Raw genomic sequence first — 21,387 nt, 5'->3', positions numbered from 1 at the left:
ACTGCGGGTGGTGTGACTCTTGATGCGATCATGGCGCAGTTTCAGCGCATGGATGCTTGCCTTGACAATCTTAGTGATGAGTTATGTCAGGTGAACACCCATGCCGGCCGTATTGCCAGACGGCAGGTTCGCCTTGGTGTCTTTGTGGAGTCTCCCTCTCCTCCTCTTGAGGCATCCGAGGACAACGAGGCATCTGAGGACGATGATGACTCCGATGACGACGATGATGATGAGGATGGAGATGCTAGCTCTTCCAGTGTCGATGAGATGTCTACTTGATACTCTTACCCTTTATCACTTGTGACAAAAAGGGGGAGTAGTTTTGGATATGAGAGTAGTCATACTTATAGGAGGAGGGTTAGTAGAGGATATTTTTGTTGGGGGGAGTGTTCATTTTTTTTTAGGGATGTAGTGAGGACTTGTATGCATTTTTTTTTTCTTTTCTCTCTATTTCAGACACATTACATCTTGTATATTGGTTTTGTGACCATTTTGACATACATTATACTTATATTTGCTTTATATATATATATATATATATATGGATGTATGTTCTTTCACCTATCTCTCCATGTGTTGTTTCTTTTCTATCTTTATACACATGTTTCTTATATAATGTATGCAATCTATTATTTCTGTTTCACACTATGATGCTTTGATGAGTTTTGTTTAAAGTGTTTCAGAAATATAAGTTGTCAAAGTCTACTTGCCATAAACTCTTTTCTTGCAAAGTTTTTCAAGAATTTGTGTTAAGATAGATTTTATTGTATTCAACAAATGAGTATGAGTTGGGTAATTTGTGACTTCTATCATATGTTTATTTGTTTGTTGTGGTTTTGTCATGGATTGCCAAAGGGAGAGATTGTTAGGACATATGTGGTTCAATATTAGGAACATATATCATCATTTTATGTAATTGGCTAATCCTTTGACAAAACGTACTTTACTTGTAATTGGGTAGATCTAGGATGTGTTTAATGTTTCAAGAAATAAGGTTTCAAGTTCAAGTGTTAAAGTCATGCAAGTCTGTCCAAGAATCAAGTCAAAAAGTGCAGGATTTTAAAACTTGATAACTAACTCGACAGCTAAAATCTATTGAGGTTTGAAAGTTGCTGAAGCCCATGGCTTGACAGCTAGCTTGATAGATGGCTATCTATCGAGGTTTATGAAACTCAGTTTTTCAGGACTGTTTTTCATCCAATCTATGAATGTATATTTGGGTTTTCTTTTCTCACAACCTTAAACATATATAATGATTATTTTGAGGGCCATAAAAGGTGACACAAGAGTACAATTCCACAAGTGTGAAGAAGGTGTGATCAGAAACCTAGTTTGCCTTAGTTCTTGAAGAAGCTGTTGTGTTTGTGCACCATAGGGTTTTATGACCAAGTAACTTCATGATTCTCATCGTGTGATGAACAGAAGAACTTTGCAGCCAACATCCTTCTCAAGTTGGTGATCAAGTCGCGTACTAAGATCCATGCATTGAAAATGAGAGATTGTCATTACAGGACAAGTCCAATTGGGTATTGGGGTAAGGGTTCAACTGTAGGTTGGTATAAGGTACTGGGATTCCTTTACTTGTAACCGCTTGTTTTGATAATAGTGGATTCTCAGGAGTGGTGACCTTAAAATCACTCGGTAGGGTTTTTGCCATGTAGGTTTTTCCCATTCGTAAACAAATCACCGTGTCAATTTATTTTCCACTGCATACTTTAGTTAATTGGTGATTTATTTGTGCTACCACGCGCTTTGCATGTTAATTTGATTAATTAATAAACTTAGCTAATTAATCAATTAATTCATCACAAGGGGTCAATACGTTTTTGGCCTATCAAATACCCCTACTGAACACCCCTAAATTCACCTAAATTGCATACTTGGATATGGAAATTACTGATTTGTTTGGACTTGGGAGTTGGGACAATTAATAAGCTCTTGAAAGTTGCAGATCGTGCTCTTTTACATCTTTATCATCGGGCCCTTTCTAACATGCGCATCATAGCCCATGCCCTAGGTAACCTTCTACATTGGCATCACTGCTACTATGGCTTCATTTTCATATTCTACTTTTCTTAATTACAAATTGTATAGAAGTAAGCCACCATAGAGTTACATTTTGTCATATTGCGAGCAAAAGGACATTCAACGTGCTTATAAAACTAATCACAATTCCTTTCTTATTGATATTGACACCATTGCAATTCAAACACATTATCTTCTATACAATTAAGGTCTATTTAGTAATGTTGTTCTAGTAATGTTATTTGTATTTTTTAAAAATACATGTGGGCGAAAATACGTATAAAGTTGTTTAAATAACAGTTACAAATGAGCCCTTAATCATCTTCACCCCACTTCCTCAAGATTTTATTCTTATCTATATATATATATATATATATATATATATATATATAAAACCGAAGCCTCCGAAACTCCCACAATTTTCCACGTCACCACTTTTTATTTTATTTTAGATTCTTTTTATTTTAGGTTTTATATCTTATATATTTATTATTTCTCTTCAACTTGTAATGTTACAATAGTTTAGTTTAAATAAAACTCTACTAGATATATGTTTTAAGAGCTTGAAAATTCTACTTCAACTAAAATTCTATAACAAAAATTTCAACAAATATATAATATAAAATCATTATCTATATATATATATATATATATATATATTAAACCATATGGATCCTGTGTAAAGTCAAGTTGCTCAGGCTTTTACGGCATCTGGATATTGTTGAAATTAAGTGCATCATGTTGCTAATGATGACTTGACTTGTGAACATCACCAGTTTTTTCTTTATCAGATGCTACGTGCATTGAAATATATGCATACAAGTAATTTTCTTAATACCTTTTCTTTCTTTTCTTTTTTTTTTTTTTTTTTTTTTTTTTTTTTTTTGTGTGTGCTTTTCTTTAGTTTTAGTCTTTGTTTAGCTCCCGTGAAATTTGTGATACAAAGTATATAGCATCATAGGTAATACTTAGTCTCTAATTCAAATTTGAGAGAGTCTTCAATGTTAGCTTTGATTATTTTTATTATCAAGTTGAGATTTTAATTGGTTTATCAAGCATGGGTTAGTTGAGAAATTTGATCCTCATATGCAATTGACAGATGATTAATAAGAGAGACAATAACTTATTATAAATAGAGGTTGAGGAGTTTAACAAGGTTTTGGGCGTGTGGAAAGCATGGCTTAATGAGTAGCAACATGAGAGAAGTCGATGGAGGGGAGGAGACTGGAGAGTTTTTGGACTCTTTTTTTTTTTTTTTTTGGTGAGAATTTTGTAGTGTATTATTTAACATTTGTTAGTTATCCCATGCATTGCACGGGTTAGCAACTAGTTAGTATAATTTCTGTGCTATGCATGTCTTCATAAACAATTATATTTAAATTAAACAAAATATTTCAATAATAGTTTAAAATTGAATAATAAAATGGATATAAAACAACCAAAAAACTTATTTTATGTTAACAATAAATGTGCATCATATAATGTAATTCGAAGCTTTTATAAAATAAATGAATAAATATAGATTATGAAATAATTTTTTTTAAAACTCATTTTTAATTATTTTGAAACTTTTGATGATAATTAAGTTTTAACCCGAGTAGTATTTTAATTTTTAAAAAGCTTTAGTAATAGAGTTTCACTTAATTTAAACTATGTTAACAACTCTAATGTAATTATAATGAGTTACGTTGAATTATGTCCTACCACTTGTAATATTTACATTGAGGCATATAGTGGAAGCATAATGTGTATATTTAAATTTTTTAATATTAAAACCAAATATTATTTTAGTTTGTTAAAATAATATAAAATGAACAATAGAATTGCTTTTAAATTTATAATAATAAAAACTTCTGGTTGTAGAATTTTAATCGGAATAATGTTGCGTTCTTTGTTTGGGGAAAAGAGGTTAGTGAGTTTGGCGTTTCAATGAAAAATTTATCAATCTAGCCTTTAAAATTATTTTAAATTTTTCACAGTTTGCCGACTGAAACAATAATAGACCAAACATGATGAATTGGGTGTGGGCTCCATATGTCACATCAGGACTCTTTAGAGTCTACTTTTCACTACTTCCAAATTTATCCTAAGTTTAAATTGATTTCTCAAAAAAAGATATTATAGACAAAATAAAAAAGTGCTTTAGGAAATGGTTGAAACTTAAAAAATAAATTGGATAAAAAAAATGAGAATGAAATATGACAAAAACAATCCGTATTACTCTCTCTTACTATTGGGCCCTAGAATTATTTTTAGGATTATAGTGGAGCATTATTATTATTATTTTTTTTTGAAAAGTTATAGTGGAGCATTTTAAGCGAACGGCACTTAGTTTTGTAATATTGCTCGTTACATCAGATCAAACATCAATCAAAGAAGGAAACGTGTGAAAGAGTTTCTAAACATGAATTCCAAAACAAATCAATAATTTCTTTGTTCTTGCTTCCTAGCTTATAATAACCAAAAATACAAGCAAAGTTTTTTTTTTAAGGGTAAAACTTAGATATAATATTGATTGGAGAAAACTTAGGTATAATACCTTAGGTTCCCTTCTTAATATTATATCATGTGACTACTTAATTAAAAATATATACTTCTATCCCATAAGAAAAAATCCACATAGCAAAATCTTAACATGAGAATTTAAGGAACATCACATAAGTATCATAGCTAAGGCTTGCCCATATTGATAAATTATCAATTGTCCCAAAAATTTAAGCTATAAGTGGGGCCCAACGCATGGAATTTTTAATATTTTAAATGAAATGTAAAATGGAGATAGTGATTAAAAACAAAATCTCCTACTTTGATACCATGATAAATTATTAATTATCCCAAAAGTTTAAGATGTTAGAAACTAGTGAATTTAATCATTTAATCATAATTCTAACAAATATCTTAAGTGCAGTACATTAGGTTCCATAATTAAATTCAAACACTTACTTGCATTAACCAATAAAATACAAAAGTTTTATCTTTATCAAGAATATTCAAACTCAAAACACTTACTTGCATTGACCAATAAAACACAAAAATGTTCCTTTTTTCAAGAACAATCATATTCAATTTAACAAAGTGTTTGAATTCAACTGAAATACCTAATATACTGCACCTAGGCTTTATCCTTTTGTCAAATGCAAAATCCTTAAAAGTTTTGAATGTAAAATTTAATACATATGTAATATTTTTCAATTTATGCGTAAACTATTAATTATTTATTAGAACAAAAATGAGTTACTCATATGATGACACACAAGGATGGAGCCAAAAATCTTTCCTTGCAAGGCCGAACTTTAGGACCAAAAATGAGATTGTACAAAAATTCAAATCACAAACACACATACATGCACGTGTACATAGTTATGCTTGTGTTTGTTATTTGCTTGAAAATGTGAATAAAATTTCATATTTTGTGAAAGATAATTAAACTAAAATTAGAAGGGAATTCTTAATTTAATTTCTTTTTAATTTTTTTTAATATCACAACTTTTTCTTAGATGCAACCTTTCATATAAAATTGAATAAGTCATATATTATTGAGTAATTGAAATATCTATAAATTTTATATAAAAAATGAATATTAATCAAGTATTGTATATGGTATGGGTAATATATTTTTAGCTTTTTATAAGATAAATTTTGCTATATTGAAACTTTTAACTTCTTACAATTCTGAAATTATATTTTTTTTAAATAACTTTGTTTACGTACACCCACAATACTAACAAACTTGTAAACTATACAAGTTTAACAAATATAACAATTATTTAACCCATAAATAACAAAACAATACACTAACAAATAATCATTTAGAAAACTATCATTCTAATCCGTCTCTAAAAAGAACTTGATATTCTTTTCAAATAATATCTCACGTGACTTAGTACAAAATAAGAAAAACTAACAATATATTGAAGAAACAATATTTAAGTGCTCAAAAAAGAGTAATTGTCATTATGTTTCTCTGTCGCTAGTGAAAGGTGGGCTCTTCATCTTCTCCTAGGCTGTAGAATTATTGTCTCTTCCTAGAAGAGTTTGTTGTACCTTAGAGTAACTAACGGTTGTGGGAAACACTCATCTCTTCCATGGACGATCTCACCAAACAGTGGTCCAGACTCATCATCTCCCAGAGAGAAGGTCCCAAGTTCCGGTTACAAGATGAGATGGCTACCTCTGTCTCCATTATCGCTGCTAAGTTTCTTACCAAGAGATCACTGAATCCTAATGCCGTTGTCGCCACCTTTACTCCTATGTGGCGGTCCAAAAGAGGCTTCAAAATCAAGAATCTGGGTACCCATATAATGTTGACAGTGAATCCAAAGTTGATACTATCCTTGCAAATGCCACATGGAGCTTTGACAAACACTTAGTGATTTTGCAAAAATATGATGGGGTTAGTAAAATGGAGGACTTAGATTTCAATAGCACACAAAGTTTTTATTTTTTAATTTTTTTTTTTAATTTTTTTTTAATTTTTTAATTTTTTTATTATTATTTTTTTTTACGGGTTGTGGGAAACACTCATCTCTTCCATGGATGATCTCACCAAACAGTGGTCCGGACTCACCTTCTCCCAGAGAGAAGGTCCCAAGTTTCGATTACAAGATGAGATGGCTACCTCTGTCTCCATTATCACTGCTAAGTTTCTTACCAAGAGAGCACTAAATCCTAATGCCGTTGTTGCCACCTTTACTCCTATATGGCGGTCCAAAAGAGGCTTCAAAATCAAGAATCTAGGTACCCATATAATGTTGATAGTGAATCCAAAGTTTATACTATCCTTGCAAACGCCACATGGAGCTTTGACAAACACTTAATGATTTTGCAAAAATATGATGGGGTTAGTAAAATAGAGGACTTAGATTTCAATAGCACCCAAAGTTTTTTTTTTTTTTTTTTTTTTTTTTATTTTTTTTTACGAGTTGTGGGAAACACTCATCTCTTCCATGGACGATCTCACCAAACAGTGGTTCGGACTCACCATCTCCCAAAGAGAAGGTCCCAAGTTTCGGTTACAAGATGAGATGGCTACCTCTGTCTCCATTATCGCAACTAAGTTTCTTACCAAGAGAGCACTAAATCCTAATGCCGTTATCGCCACCTTTACTCCTATATGGCGGTCCAAAAGAGGCTTCAAAATCAAGAATCTGGGTACCCATATAATGCTCTTTACTTTTGACAGTGAATCCAAAGTTGATACTATCCTTACAAATGCCACATGGAGCTTTGACAAACACTTAATGATTTTGCAAAAATATGATGGGATTAGTAAAATAGAGGACTTAAATGTCAATAGCACCCAGAGTTTTATTTTTTATTCTTTTTTACAGGTTATGGGAAACACTCATCTCTTCCATGGACGATCTCACCAAACAATGGTCCAGACTCACCATCTCCCAGAGAGAAGGTCCCAAGTTCTTGTTACAAGATGAGATGGTTACCTTTGTCTCCATTATCGCTGCTAAGTTTCTTACCAAGAGAGCACTGAATCCTAATGCCGTTGTCGCCACCTTTACTCCTATATGGCAGTCCAAAAGAAGCTTCAAAATCAATAATTTGGGTACCCATATAATTCTCTTTACTTTTCACAGTGAATCCAAAGTTGATACTATCCTTGCAAACGCCACATGGAGCTTTGACAAACACTTAATGATTTTGCAAAAATATGATGGGGTTAGTAAAATAGAGGACTTAGATTTCAATAGCACCCTGTTCTGGATTCAATTACATGGTCTTCCGGTAAAGTTTATGACTACGACGATGGTAGAAAATCTGTGTAAACTCGCTGGGCAGGTTTTGAGATTACCAAACGCAAAGACTGAAGAGTGTGGAGGATTTATGCGGCTCCGAGTTATGGTGGATTTTTCACAACCACTTTACCGAGGGAGGGTGGTCACACTTGATGATAGGAAAGAATTCTGTGTCTCATTCAAATATGAGAGGCTTCCCAATATTTGCTATTGGTGTGGCCACCTCACCCACAATGATCGGGACTGTGATCATTAGATTGAGAGTGAAGGTTCAATTACTGATGCAGACAAGGAATACGGGGCATGGCTAAAAGCTTCACCATGGTTTGGAGCTCGTAACTCTGTAGTTGAGGTGCCGGGATTTTACTCGAAGAAGAAGGAAGAACGTTTAGGCCAACAGTGGTCCGATGAGACGGGGAACTCAACGACGGCTAGGGTTAAGCAAGCCACACTGGCTGCCAACATGACACGAGACACATATGGTAACTCTCCCTCTGATTCCTTCAAGTTTGATTCTTTCCAAAATAATACTTATTCTGCCTTTATGTCCATCGATCCTTTCCATATAGAAAATAACACAGCTAGCCCTACACACTTACACACGGACCTAGGACTCTTTTACACCTCAAACATAACCTTTGACAAGAAATTAGAATCCATTGACCATGACTTGATAAAATTTGATAACCCCATGCATGACATGTCCTTTACTACTGTCCAACCTGGCCATATGCAACCTTAACCCGTCTTTACTCACCCTCAATCCCAGGAAGTTAATGACGCCCCAAACTTGACCACACAAATCTCTGACCTTCCAATCACAAATTCCAACCTTGCTACTATCTCAAATATTCCAACCAGGCCGATTTCCCTACCCCACCCGAACCACATCTCCTCTCGGAAAAGAATATTCAGGGCCATTGTTGATCGCACACACAATTTGAGCCCAATCAGTGGGAGTAAACGTGCTCTAAATGAGGTTCAGTCTGAGTTACCAAGTAAACGTTATGCAGTTTCACAAGTTGTTGAGGACAATAAAAAGATATTGGCAGAGGCTGGTTTCCAGCCCTGCTAGAAGCAATGAGTCTTTTAGTATGGAACTATCGTGAGCTTGGGAACCTATGTATAGAAGATCAGCTTGTAGATTTTGTGTGGGCAAAAGATCCCTCTGTCGTGTGTTTAGCCAAGACATGGACAGAAGCAAGGCTAGAACAGGTTCAAAGATGTGTTCAATTTAAAAATCTATTTGTGGTTCCTAGATGTAATAAGGCGGGAGGGTTGGTGATTTTATGGAAGGAAGGATTTCCCTTGGAGGTTGAAAAATATTCAAAGAATTATATTGATACAGTCATTAACAAAGGCAAGGAGAATGCTTGGAGGTTCACTAGGTTTTATGGAGAATCGGACACCAATAAGAGACATGAAGCATGGTCCAAGCTACGAGCTCTAAAAAACTGTGGGTCTATACCTTGGTTGTGTGTGAGGGACTTTAATGAAATCACACAACAGTCTGAGAAGCAAGGTGGGCGATCTCGGCCTTATCATCAAATGCAGGCCTTTAGGAATATACTTGATGAGTGCGGATTTATGGATCTTGATTTTGTTGGTTTTCCATTCACTTGGCACAAACACTATCCCAATTTTACTATATGGGAAAGACTAGACCGAGCAGTTGCTACTAATGAGTGGTTCTCAATGTTTGCAGGTACAAAGGTGCACCACCTAGATGTCACATCTTCAGATCATAAAGCATTATGGATTTCACCAGAGCATATGAATTGCAGTTTTCAAAAACCCTTCCATTTTGCACAAATGTGGATGACTGAAAAGGGTTGTAGTGACACCGTGGAAGCTATGTGGAGTATAAATTCCAATGAGTCATGGGATACCCATGAGCTAAGGAAGCTTGAGACATGTGGGGCGGCTTTGTCTAAGTGAAGTAAAAAGTCCTTTGGTAGTGTCAAGAAGCAATTGGAATCTACTTGTAAACGACTGAAAGTAGCAAAGCAACATGCTATTCGGTCTGGTGACACAAGCTGTATGAGGTTGTTGGAGGATGAGGTTAACCAACTCCTTGGTAAGGAAGCCAAAATGTGGAGGCAGCGGTCCGAAGTTGCATGGCTTCGTGATGGTGATCGTAATACTCAGTTTTTCCATAGCAAGGCTTCTCAACGCCGTAGGCGAAACTATATTACCAAGCTGCATGATGCTATTGGAGGATGGTGCTCAAGGCAAGATCAAGTTAATGCCACCATTGTAGACTTCTACCAAAATCTCTTTACCTTGAGTAGCCCTAGCAATTTTGAGGAGGTCATTGAGAATGCTCTGCAAGTTGTAACTGAAGAGAAGAATGATATGCTTTTGGCCGAATTCACCATTGAGGAAGTGGAGATCGCTTTGAAGTAGATGGCACCCCTAAAACCAGCCGGTCCGGATGGTATGCCTCCTCTCTTTTACCAAAGTTATTGGTCCTTACTTAGGTCTGATGTGTCAACCACTATTTTACACTATCTCAATTCGGGTTCTCTACCTCAAGCCCTTTGCCATTCTTTTATTACATTGATTCCTAAGGTAAAAAATCCAACATATGTCTTTGAGTTTAGACCTATTAGCTTAAGAAATGTTTTGTATTGCATTTTTGCTGAAGTTCTAACCAATCGTTATTATGCCTAATCTTATTTCAGAACATCAGAGTGCATTCATGTCTAATAGATTGATTTCAGACAATATCTTGGTGGCATTTGAGACTTTACACTACATGCAGAATCACAATAAGGGGAAAACTGGCTTTACGGCCTTGAAACTTGACATGAGTAAGGCATACGATAGGGTGGAGTGGGAGTACATGGAGAAAGTGATGACAGAGATGGGTTTCCACCCTAGATGGATACAATTGATGATGATGTGTATAGCTACAGCCTCCTACTCAGTGTTAATTAATGAGGAGCCCCATGGGCATATCACTCCAACACGTGGTTTGTGCCAAGGAGATCCATTGTCCCCTTATTTTTTCCTTATGTGTACTGAAGGTCTCCATGGTTTAATAAGTTGGGCAGCCCACAATGGTGACATTAGGGGTGTATCTCTTTGCCAGAATGGACCTAAAATCACTCACCTCTTTTTTGCCGATGATAGCCTAATTTTCTGCAGAGTTAGAGAAGAAGAATGTTAGAGCCTGCTTGAGGTGTTGGCCAAATATGAGTGAGCTTCTGGGCAGCAAATAAACCGTACTAAAACCACTATCTTCTTTAGTAAATCCACCACTGCAGACACTCAAACAGCAATTCAAAACACGTTGGGTGTTAATGTTGTTCAGCAATACGAGAAATATCTTGGACTTCCTTCTTTAGTTGGCCGAAGTAAGAGGAAAGTTTCACATACATCAAGTAGCAAGTGTGAAGGAGGATTCAAGGGTGGGAGGGTAAGTTACTTAGTCAGGCGGGCCAAGAAATACTAATTAAGGTGCTGGCACAATCTCTCCCAACTTATACCATGGCATGCTTTAAACTCCTGGCCTCACTTTGTCACGAACTTGAGAGCATGATTTGTCGATTTTTTGGGGGGCAAAGGGGCGATAACAGGAAGATCCACTAGGTGAAGTGGTCAGAACTTTGTAAGCCCAAGAAACAGGGTGATCTGGGGTTTAAAGACTTGTCTCTATTCAATGAAGCACTCCTAGCCAAACAAACTTAGCGCTTGCTCCATGACAAGTCATCTTTGTTCTACCGTGTGTTCAAGGCAAAGTTCTTCCCTAATACCTTGGTTATGGAGGCAAAAATTCCCGCCAACTACTCGTATTCTTGGAAGAGTATTATGAAGGTTAAGAACGGGACCAAACGAGGGGCGAAATGGAGGATAGGGTCATGTCTGTCCATATTTCGGGTGAAAATTGGTTGCCCAACTCATGAAATTCCAAGGTTTTATCACCACAGATTGAAGGGAGGAGAGTGAGTATGGTTTGTGACTTCGGTTCTATCTTGTCAAATTACCAGCTCAGCAAATAAAACAAACCACCATGTGACGTAAGAATAGTTTTAGAAGGCAGGAAGATTAGTTATTGACGAGTATCGGTTAAAGGTCGTCCAATGTAAGGACGACCACAACCGCATCTAAGTCGGGGATGAGAGAAACGATGAAAGGCCGTCTATATGAAGAAGATGAGCCTACGCGTATTAGAATCAAAAGTTAATTCCATCGTGCCAGCTGACAATGGGTAAATGCGTCGGAATAGTTACAGAAGCAATGATGAGCCAGCTGTCACCCGTTACACATTAAATAGAAACTTCATCGCCATTAAATGCTGCATTCCATTCAGGACAAAAACACCTAGAGGAGCATTAATAGGCATAAATGATTTGCCAGAAAGCAAATTATAAAAGGCAATGGAACCAAGGTAATTTTTTTCATGGAAAACTCAATAGAGAACAATTATATTATCCATTGAGAGCCATAAACTGACTTAAGCATCGGAGTGTTCTCCTTTGGCACCATGCTTGTGAACTTTCCTTCTCTTTCTTTTCTTAATAACAAGTATCGTAGCTCGTCCATCGACATTGACGAGGAGCATACTGATGAGGTCAATTTTCGGCTTCATCAGTATGGCGCTATTTGTGGGAAACTAGACTTGTCAAGCCATTGTGTTCCTACCGATAAAGCTTCTTCAGACCAATGGAATCCACAGCAATATCACCCCCGGATCCTGTAGTGATGGTTCAATAGATCAAGGCTTTGACAGCCAATGTGCAAGAGTTAATGAAGCAAAATGAAGAGTTAAAGCGTTGAACCCGTCTTGAGGGTAGCAACACTTCACTTCACTGAGGAGTTGATTCAACGGGGGAAGCTATAGAAGTTCATCAAGAGAGATCATCAGCCTCGATCAAGGGCTGATGGTAAACCTCATAACGACACCAAGGTTGATGGATGGGATCATCCAAAGCAGGCTATAGGAGAAATAAGGATGATAACAGGAGGACCAATATCGAGGGGAACATACAAATCCCTGAAGAGGACTTATCAAAGGTAGATCAACAGTGTTCATGTCAAGCATCCATCTGCAAAGTACCCCATGATGACCCACTGGTCATCATGCTAGAAATTGAAGGCTTCAATACGAGAAGAGTGTTAGTTGACAATGGGAGCTCAGCAGACATAATGTACATGATGGCCTCCAGCAGCTGAGGTTGGGCCCAAAGTAGCTTCGACCTTTCAAGTCACCCTTTGGCTAGTTTCAGTGGAGATTTTATCTATCTAAAGGGTTTCATCTCAATATCAGTCACAGTAGGAACACATCTAGTTCAGGTAACGAAACAGGTCGATTTCTTGATCATTGATTGTCTGTCATCATACAATGTGATCCTTGGATGACCAACGCTAAATCGGCTTAAAGTTGCAACCTCAACCTACTACCTCAAGGTGAAATTACTCCACATAGAATTGGGGAAATATGTGGAGATCAATTGCTAGCCCAGGAGTGCTACCAGGCGGTATTAGCTTCCAAAGAGAATCATGCTTGGGTGGTGGAAGAGGAAACTGAGAAGCCTACCAAAGATCTAGAAGACGTGAAACTGGTAGAGGGAGATCCTATCAAAGTTACCAAAATCAGAGAAGGACTTGACTTAGCACTAAAGGACAAGATTATGGAATTCCTTAAGCAAAATATGGATATCTTTGCCTGAACCCATGAAGACATGCTAGGTATTGACAACAAGGTGATAGAGCACCAATTAAATGTCGACCCCACCAAAAATCCCGTCCAACAGAAACGAAGAGTTTTCGCTCCTGAAAGGAATAAGGCTGTTATGGAGGAAGTAGAGAAGCTTTTGGCCGCTAGTTTTATTAGAGAAGCCTTCTATCTTGAATGGCTCGCCAACGTCGTCATGGTGCTTGCCCAAAAGACAACTTTCCAACGGGAAATGGTGCATGTGCGTCGATTTTACAGACCTCAATTGTGCTTGCCCAAAAGACAACTTTCCACTCCCTAGAATTGATCAACTAGTGGATTCAACAGCTAGCCATGAGTTGCTGACCTTCATGGACGCATTTTTCAGGCTACAACCAGATTTGCATGAACGAGGAAGATTAGGAGAAAACGGCCTTCGTCACTAGCTAGGGATTATACTGTTACAGAGTCATGACATTTACCCTGAAGAATGCAAGGGCGACCTACCAGAGACTAGTGAATCACATGTTCAGCAATAATATTGGACGAAATTTGGAGGTATTTGTAGTCGACTTGCTCATTAAAAGTAGAAAGGCAAAGCCACACTTGGACAACCTCAGAGAAACTTTTGACACTTTGAGAAAGTATCAAATGAGGTTAAACCCGACGAAGTGCATATTCGGAGTCTCGTCAGGCGAATTTCTAGGATTCATGTTTTCCCAACGGGGGATCGAGGCTAACCCAGAGAAAGTTAAAACCATATTGGATATGACCTCCCCAAGGAGCGTGAAGGAAGTACAGAGGTTGACTGGACAAGTAGTAGCCTTGAATAGGTTTGTCTCTAAAGCCAAAGACAAATGCCTTACATTTTTCAAAACGCTAAAGCAAGCCTTCCAGTGGACGAAGGAGTGTGAAGAAGCTTTCTAGGCCCTTAAAGAATACTTGTCCAAACCACTGGCCTTAAGTCTGTATGTCGAAGGGGAAGATTTATTCCTGTACTTAGTTATGTCTCAAATGGCTGTAAGTTCAGCGCTGATCCGTGAAGAGCTCAAGGTCTAGACGTCGATCTATTATACAAGCTAGGCTTTCCAAGGAACAATGGTGAGATACCCGAAGATAGAAAAGTTAGCTTTTGCTCTAATCATGGCATCTAGGACGCTTCGTCCGTATTTCTAGGCATATACAATCCTAGTCATGATGAACCAACCTCTTCGAAAGGCCATGAGCAGGCCAGATGCTGTAGGGAGAATGGTTCAATGGGCAATGGAGCTGAGTCAAATTGACATCGACTACAGGCCCAAAACGACGATTAAAGCCCAAACATTGGCTGACTTCATCGCCGAGTTCACTATGACAGATCAAGATCTAGAATCAGATTACTGGATAGTGTAAACGAATGGGTCGTCAACCACAGGTGTTGGAGGTGTAGGAGTGATTCTCCTATCTCTTGAAAAAGACATCCTCAAGTATGAAGTCCAGCTTTAGTTCCTAGCAAAAAAAAGCAGAGTATGAGGCAGTGTTGACGGGCCTGAAAATTGCGAAGGCCTTGAGGGTTAGAAACTTGAAGCTGAATTCAGATTTGAAGTTGGTGGTGGGGCAGATAACCAAGGAGTATAAGGCAAAGGAAGATAGAATGAAAAAGTACTTAAAGCTGACCAACTAGTTAGTTTCTAGCTTTGATGATGTCATGATCATTCAAGTCCCAAGGGAGGAAAATTCAGAAGCAGATGAAGTAGTTAAACTTGCATCGTCTGACAGTAATGAAGGACGACCTGGATTGTACATGGAAGTGCAAAACCTCCCAAGCATTAAAGGGTTGGATGAAAGTTACATCCAATTGAAAGGAAGCTAGATGGATCCAATAGTCACTTACATCAGAGATGGCACGCTCCTTGCAAATCCTTCAGAGGCCAGAAAGATCAAGGTAAGGTCGTCTAGATTCATGATCTTAAATGATGAGCTCTACAAAAGGGGGTTTTCTCAGCCTTACTTGAAGTGCCTTGATCCTGAAGATGCTACATATGTACTAAGTGAGATCCACGAAGGAGTCTGCGGAAATCACTCTAGGCCACGATCACTTGTGGGGAAAGTGATTCATGTAGGATATTTCTAGCCAACCATGCAGAAAGATGTAGCTCAAGTCGTCCAGAAGTGCAACAAGTGCCAGCGGTTTGGAAATGTGTAGCGCGTCCTAGCAGAACATCTGACGAACATTGTGTCACCATGGCCATTCTCGACATGGGGAATTGACATTGTAGGTCTCCTACCACCAGGTAAATAGCAAGTCAAATTTTTAGTCGTCGCTATTGACTATTTCACGAAGTGGGTAGAAGCAGAACTTTTGGCAGTAATCACAGAGGCCAAAATACAACACTTTGTCTGGAAAAACCTCGTCTATCAGTTTGGGATTCCACGGGTGATCATCTCTGACAATGGACGGCAATTTGACAGTAACAAGTTCAGGAATTTCTATAAGGAGCTAGAGATCAGGAATCACTATTCCTCCCCTGAACACACAAGCAAATGGCTAGACCGAAGTTACAAATTAGACTTTGCTTAATCTAATCAAAACCCGACTTGAGGGGGCAAAAAGAGCATGGCTTGAAGAGCTTCCAGGAGTTTTATGGGCCTATAGAACAATTGTGAGAACACCAATAGGCAAGACACCCTTCAAGCTGGCATTTGGAACTGAAGCAGTGATTCCTGTGGAGGTTGGAATGTCAAGCCTCAAACAAACATGTTATGACAAGCGCAGCAATGACGAGGGGCTTAAGCTCGCTTTGGACTATTTACTCGAGATCAGGGAAGATGTAGCTCAAAGAATGGCTTTATACCAGAAAAGGATGACAAGGTATCACAATCAGAGGCTAAAGCTGAAGTGTTTCAATCCTAGAGATATGGTTCTATAGAAGGTCTCATAGGCCACCAAAGATCCAACTGAAGGAAAGCTAGGCCCTAACTGGGAAGGTCCATACAAAGTTGTTTGTTATTCAAGAAGAGGGAGCTATTAATTGGAAGATGTGAATGGGAAACCTTTGCCTCATCCATGAAATGCAGCACCTCAAGAAGTACTATCAGTGAAGAGACAGATTCTCAATAGCAATAAGTTCTAGGGCCTGGAGCACCTTGTTTTATTCATCAACAGATAAGCGAGATTTTATTGTTTTCATGCATAAGTTTTACTTTTAGCACTTTCTGTTTTTCTTTCGTTAAAGTCTTATCCTTGTAATCCCTTTTATAAGCAAGGATGAATAAAGCAAATAAGGTGTCTACAGAGCCATTTCTTTTCAAAATGATTAGATGTCAAACACTTGGTGATGAAAATCTCCTTATCTTGAAAAGATGAGTTCAAAGCATGATGCCAATGATTAAAACTCCGTCAAGATAAATGATGAGTTTAAATCATAACCAAGTGATAAAACACTTGGTGATGAAAATCTGCTTATCTCAAAAAGACGAGTTCAAAAGCACGACGTTGATGATAAAAACTCCATCAACATAAATGACGAGTTTAAATCATAACCAAGTGATACAAACTTCAAGTTTTAATCACAATGATAAAAACTTCGACGAGTTTAAATCATAAACCAAGTGATAGAAACTCCAAGTTTAAATCACGATGATAAAAACTCCAACGAGTTAAAATCATAACCAAGTGATAAAAACTTCAAGTTTAAATCACGATGATAAAAAAATCCAACAAGTTAAAGTCATAATATAAGTGATAAAAATTCCAAGTTTAAATCACAAAAAAAAAAAAAAAAAAAAAAAAAAAAAAAAAAAACGTCTACATGAATGACGAGTTTAAATCATAATCCAAGTGATGAAAAACTCCAAGTTTAAATCACGACGATAAAAACTCTAAGGACTGTAGCAACGAGATTAAATCACAACAAGGTTAAGTTATAATCAAAACTTTGTCTGTGAAAAGACATGTTTAAGTTATAGCAGTTGCAAAACAACAAGTATAAGCTGCAAAACTAGTAGTGAAAAATTCGTCTAAACAAAAGCCTTAAAACCAAGAGGCAATAAGTGTTCTAGAAAATAGAAGGATGTTCGAAAATAAAAACTAAAACCACAAAACAAGGGGGCAACCATTGTTTTCCAACAAAAAAGAAAAAAAGAAAAGAAAAGATGTGTATCTACAACGAAGGGGTTACAGCAAATTCATTAGCATCTTTTCCTCCAACAGCGTCCTTCCAGCAGAACCCTTTTCTACAATGGCATTAGCTTCAGTTTCTTCTTTTTCCTTGGCCTCATCTGTGAGAATTTCGGTGTCAATATTTTCAAAGTCCAAATTGGAGAAGTCCACGATCAGACTGTGATGCTTCATCGTCCACTGTCGTAGGAGCTCAAAACCTTTGAGGTATTGAATAAATTGAAGGTCTGAAAATTGCTCTGATTGCATGAACTTCTGGATGACCTTATCCTTCTCTGCATCAGTCCTCAGGAGAGCAACCTAGATCTCTTCATCCTTTTGAATGACGAGCGCTTTCTCCATGCGCAAGGCTTCAGTGAGTTCCTTTATTTTTTCATTTTCCTTGTTCATCTCGTCTATGACAGCAATCAGGTCCTTCTTTAGCTTTGAACTTTTAGCCTCGACAAATTCCAACTTTGAATTAGCCACCACGGCCTTCTCTTCAGTATTCAAATAATTAGTCGTGATACGCAGAGACTCCCCAAGGACCTGGTAGGGATAAAAAAAAAAAAAAAAAAAAAAAGGGAAATTATGTGCGTATACATATACAAATAAGTACAAAAAGGATGTCGAAAAAGAAGAAGCTACATACCTGTACCAGTTTATGAATATGGCAACTGACTAGCTCATGGGAAGCAATAGACAACAAACCCCTAAGCTCGTCGTCTGTAATCACATTGTGGGCACGACCCAAAGCAGTGTCAGGGTCGTCCTAAACACTCCTTCCAACTTTGCCTTTTCCTTTGGAGAGAGTAGTAGGGGGAGTAAAGGCCGTCACCTCCAAGGACAAGGTTAGGGAAGACGGAGTAGTTTGAGTGAACAGAAGAGCAGCGGTTTCACCATTCTCCTCACCTAACTTCCTCTTCTTTGAATTCGCGGCGAGGTTAGACAAGGGTTCATTCTTCAAACCCCTGATACGAGCATATTTCTCCTTACTATATCTAGTGGCCATTTCTGCTAATCAAAGGTTAAAGTAAGTAGTTGGACTTAATAGAGACGAGGCTAAAAAAAAAAAAAAAATACAAAAGTATTTAGGGAACAGGAAAATAGACGATCTTACTTTTCTCCTCTCGGCGGATTTTCTCCAACACATATTTTGAAAGGTCCCAAACAGCAATCAAATAAATGACGAGGATCAACAAGGTCATCGAAATCCTCAATTTCATGAGCAAAAGCAAGAGCAACACGAACCCGATTACGGTGTTGATCTTCCAACTCAAGACAATGAAGAGCTACAAAAATTAGGGGGTAGACATCATTAGGCAAGCAGTAATGATAAAAAAGAAAACAGAAAAAGACAATGAAAGTATGCACCAAGCATAGGGACTTCCCATTTTCGTAGTAATCATGGGACTTCACCCCAGAAGTCGTCGGACACAATTTCCTAACCCATTCTAGAAATAAAAAAGTATGGTGATTTCCAATCACGAAAAGAAGAAGGAAAACCTTTGACAACCCTAAACTTTCTATCTCAGGATAAAAGCTCAAAATACCGCAAAGTAGGTGGAGGCTTTCAGACCGTACAAATACAAAAACTCATTCAACGTTATCATATCCCCATCACAAGCGGACACCTAGATGGACATACAACTTATAATCGTCCTCCAAGCATTAGGGACGAGTTGACCAGGGGCAATTTGAAAATTATGCAGAAGTTGCATGATGAATGGGTGGACGGGGAAACGAAGGCCACACAGAAAGTCGGCCTCATAAAAGCACATCTCTCCATGGGCAAAGCTACAAGCTTTTTCACTTAGATGAGGCAATCTAATGGATATAGCTTTGGGAAACTGAAATTTTTCCTAAAGCCACTTAGATGCGTCTCTTTCAAGGCGCAGACTTCAAAAAAGGAATGTAAAGGGGGTGAAGACGAAGACGAAGACGAAGGCAGTTTTGACGCAGCGGTATCAACCACCCTACACAAAGACTCAGCATTTGAAGACAACCCTATCTCTAACTCACTTGACCTAACGTCATCTTCCCTATACTCAACGATGTCCATCTTCAAATGGTGTTCTATCAAGGAATGGTGGATCAAAGGGTCAAGAGAAAACAAAACAGGCCTAAGAGAAGTAGAACGCGACACAAACAAACCAACTTGAAGACACCAACCAGTGGAGTACTCATGGAAAAACCCTAACCTAGCAAAGAAAAAGGAAACTAAGGGGCATTCTTGGCTAAAGAATTCAAAACCAACCATCAAAATGTAATGAAAAGAGACCTTACCAGGAAGATTTGAAGTATAGAAGTTTCTCATTGCTCCGAAGTTCAAACCAAATAGGGCGGAGGAAGAGGAATAGTTTTCCTAAAGAAGGAAAAACCGAAATTAAAGTGCGCCAAAATCAAGGCGATTTTGCACATGCCATAAAGAGAGAATAGACACGTGGTTCCTTCCTGGGAAGCAGTCATTTTTCATTTAAGACAGAAAAAAAGTTTAGAGATTGAGAAGAAACAAACCGTCACATCTGGTCACATTCCTATGATCGTCCAAAGTCTTAATGAAAAAGGAATGAGGGGGCAACTAACGAGTATCGGTTAAAGGTCGTCCAATGTAAGGATGACCACAACCACATCTAAGTCAAGGATGAGAGAAATGATGAAAGGCCATCTGCATGAAGAAGATGAGCCTACATGTATTAGAATCAGAAGTTAATTCCATCATGCCAGCTAACAACGGGTAAATGTGCCAGAACGGTTACAAAAGCAATGTTGAGCCAATAGTCACTCATTACACTTTAAACAAAAACTTCATTGCCATTGAATGCCACATTCCATTCCGGAGAAAAACACCTAGAAGAGTATTAACAGGCATAAACGATTTGCCAGAAAGCAAACTATAAAAGGCAATGGAACCAGGGCAAGTTTTTTCATGGAAAACTCAGTAGAGAGCAATTATACTATCCATTGAGAGCCATAAGCTGACTTAAGCATTAAAGTGTTCTCCTCTGGCAAATTTACTTCCCTTTCTTTTCTTAATAACAGGTATCGTAGCTCATCCATCCCCACTGACGAGGAGCATACTGACGAGGTCAATTTCTGGTTTCATCAATTATATTATATCCTTGAGAAGTGTTTTAGAAAAGGGTTGCATTGCATCCTGTAAAGTTGTGATTTACAAATATGTATTTTTTGGCTTTTATTCCGTGCCAAATTTGATTGTAAGTTTATTCAATCTTTTGTACCCTGTATTTATTGTGGGATTTGATTGTAAGGGTTGTGTGATAGAGAGAGAATGTGAAGACTCAAGCAATTGAAGCCAGAAGATTTCTCGCGGGTAGCTCGCGACTAAACATCCCGCAAAGTGAAGCATGTGCCTTGCACATGACTAGAATGCGAAGAGTCAGTACAGATGGAGACAACTGTGTTTCGCGAGTATTTCACGGGTAAGGCCTTCTCGCGAGACATCCGCGAAACATTCTGTTCTGCCAGACTGTACTATCTGATACACACTTTTTGTACCCACACTATTTATACCCTCATTTCCCACAAATGTTAAGGAGTTCTTCTGAGAGAAAACCCTAGCCAAACACCTTGAGAGTTAGAGATTATCATACCCATATATCTCTACACATAAGCTTGTGGATTTCCTCAACTTCTACCTCTCTATTTCCATACCATTGAGAGGTTGATAGCCCAAACACTTACCACACCCTTTCAGAGTGTCAAGTGAGGTTTTGGTGCTACTGGGAAGCATTGGAAGAAGCCAAGGATGGTAAATGCAACATGGAGCTTGTTGCGGGATCTAGAGAACTAGA

The 21,387-nt window shown here is 37.8% G+C and overlaps 1 protein-coding gene across 1 annotated transcript; it reads left to right on the top strand.

Annotated features, from left to right (window-relative positions):
- Positions 1 to 8,855: 8,855 nt before the first annotated feature.
- On the top strand, positions 8,856 to 9,713 carry LOC126699916 (uncharacterized). Its single transcript, XM_050397894.1, has one exon. It carries the CDS (start codon positions 8,856 to 8,858, stop codon positions 9,711 to 9,713), a length of 858 nt encoding a protein of 285 aa, XP_050253851.1.
- Positions 9,714 to 21,387: the final 11,674 nt, after the last annotated feature.

This window comes from Quercus robur, chromosome 2 (assembly GCF_932294415.1).
Source record: "Quercus robur chromosome 2, dhQueRobu3.1, whole genome shotgun sequence".
Classification (NCBI taxonomy): Eukaryota; Viridiplantae; Streptophyta; class Magnoliopsida; order Fagales; family Fagaceae; genus Quercus; species Quercus robur.
This window is presented reverse-complemented; position numbering and strand designations above follow the sequence as displayed.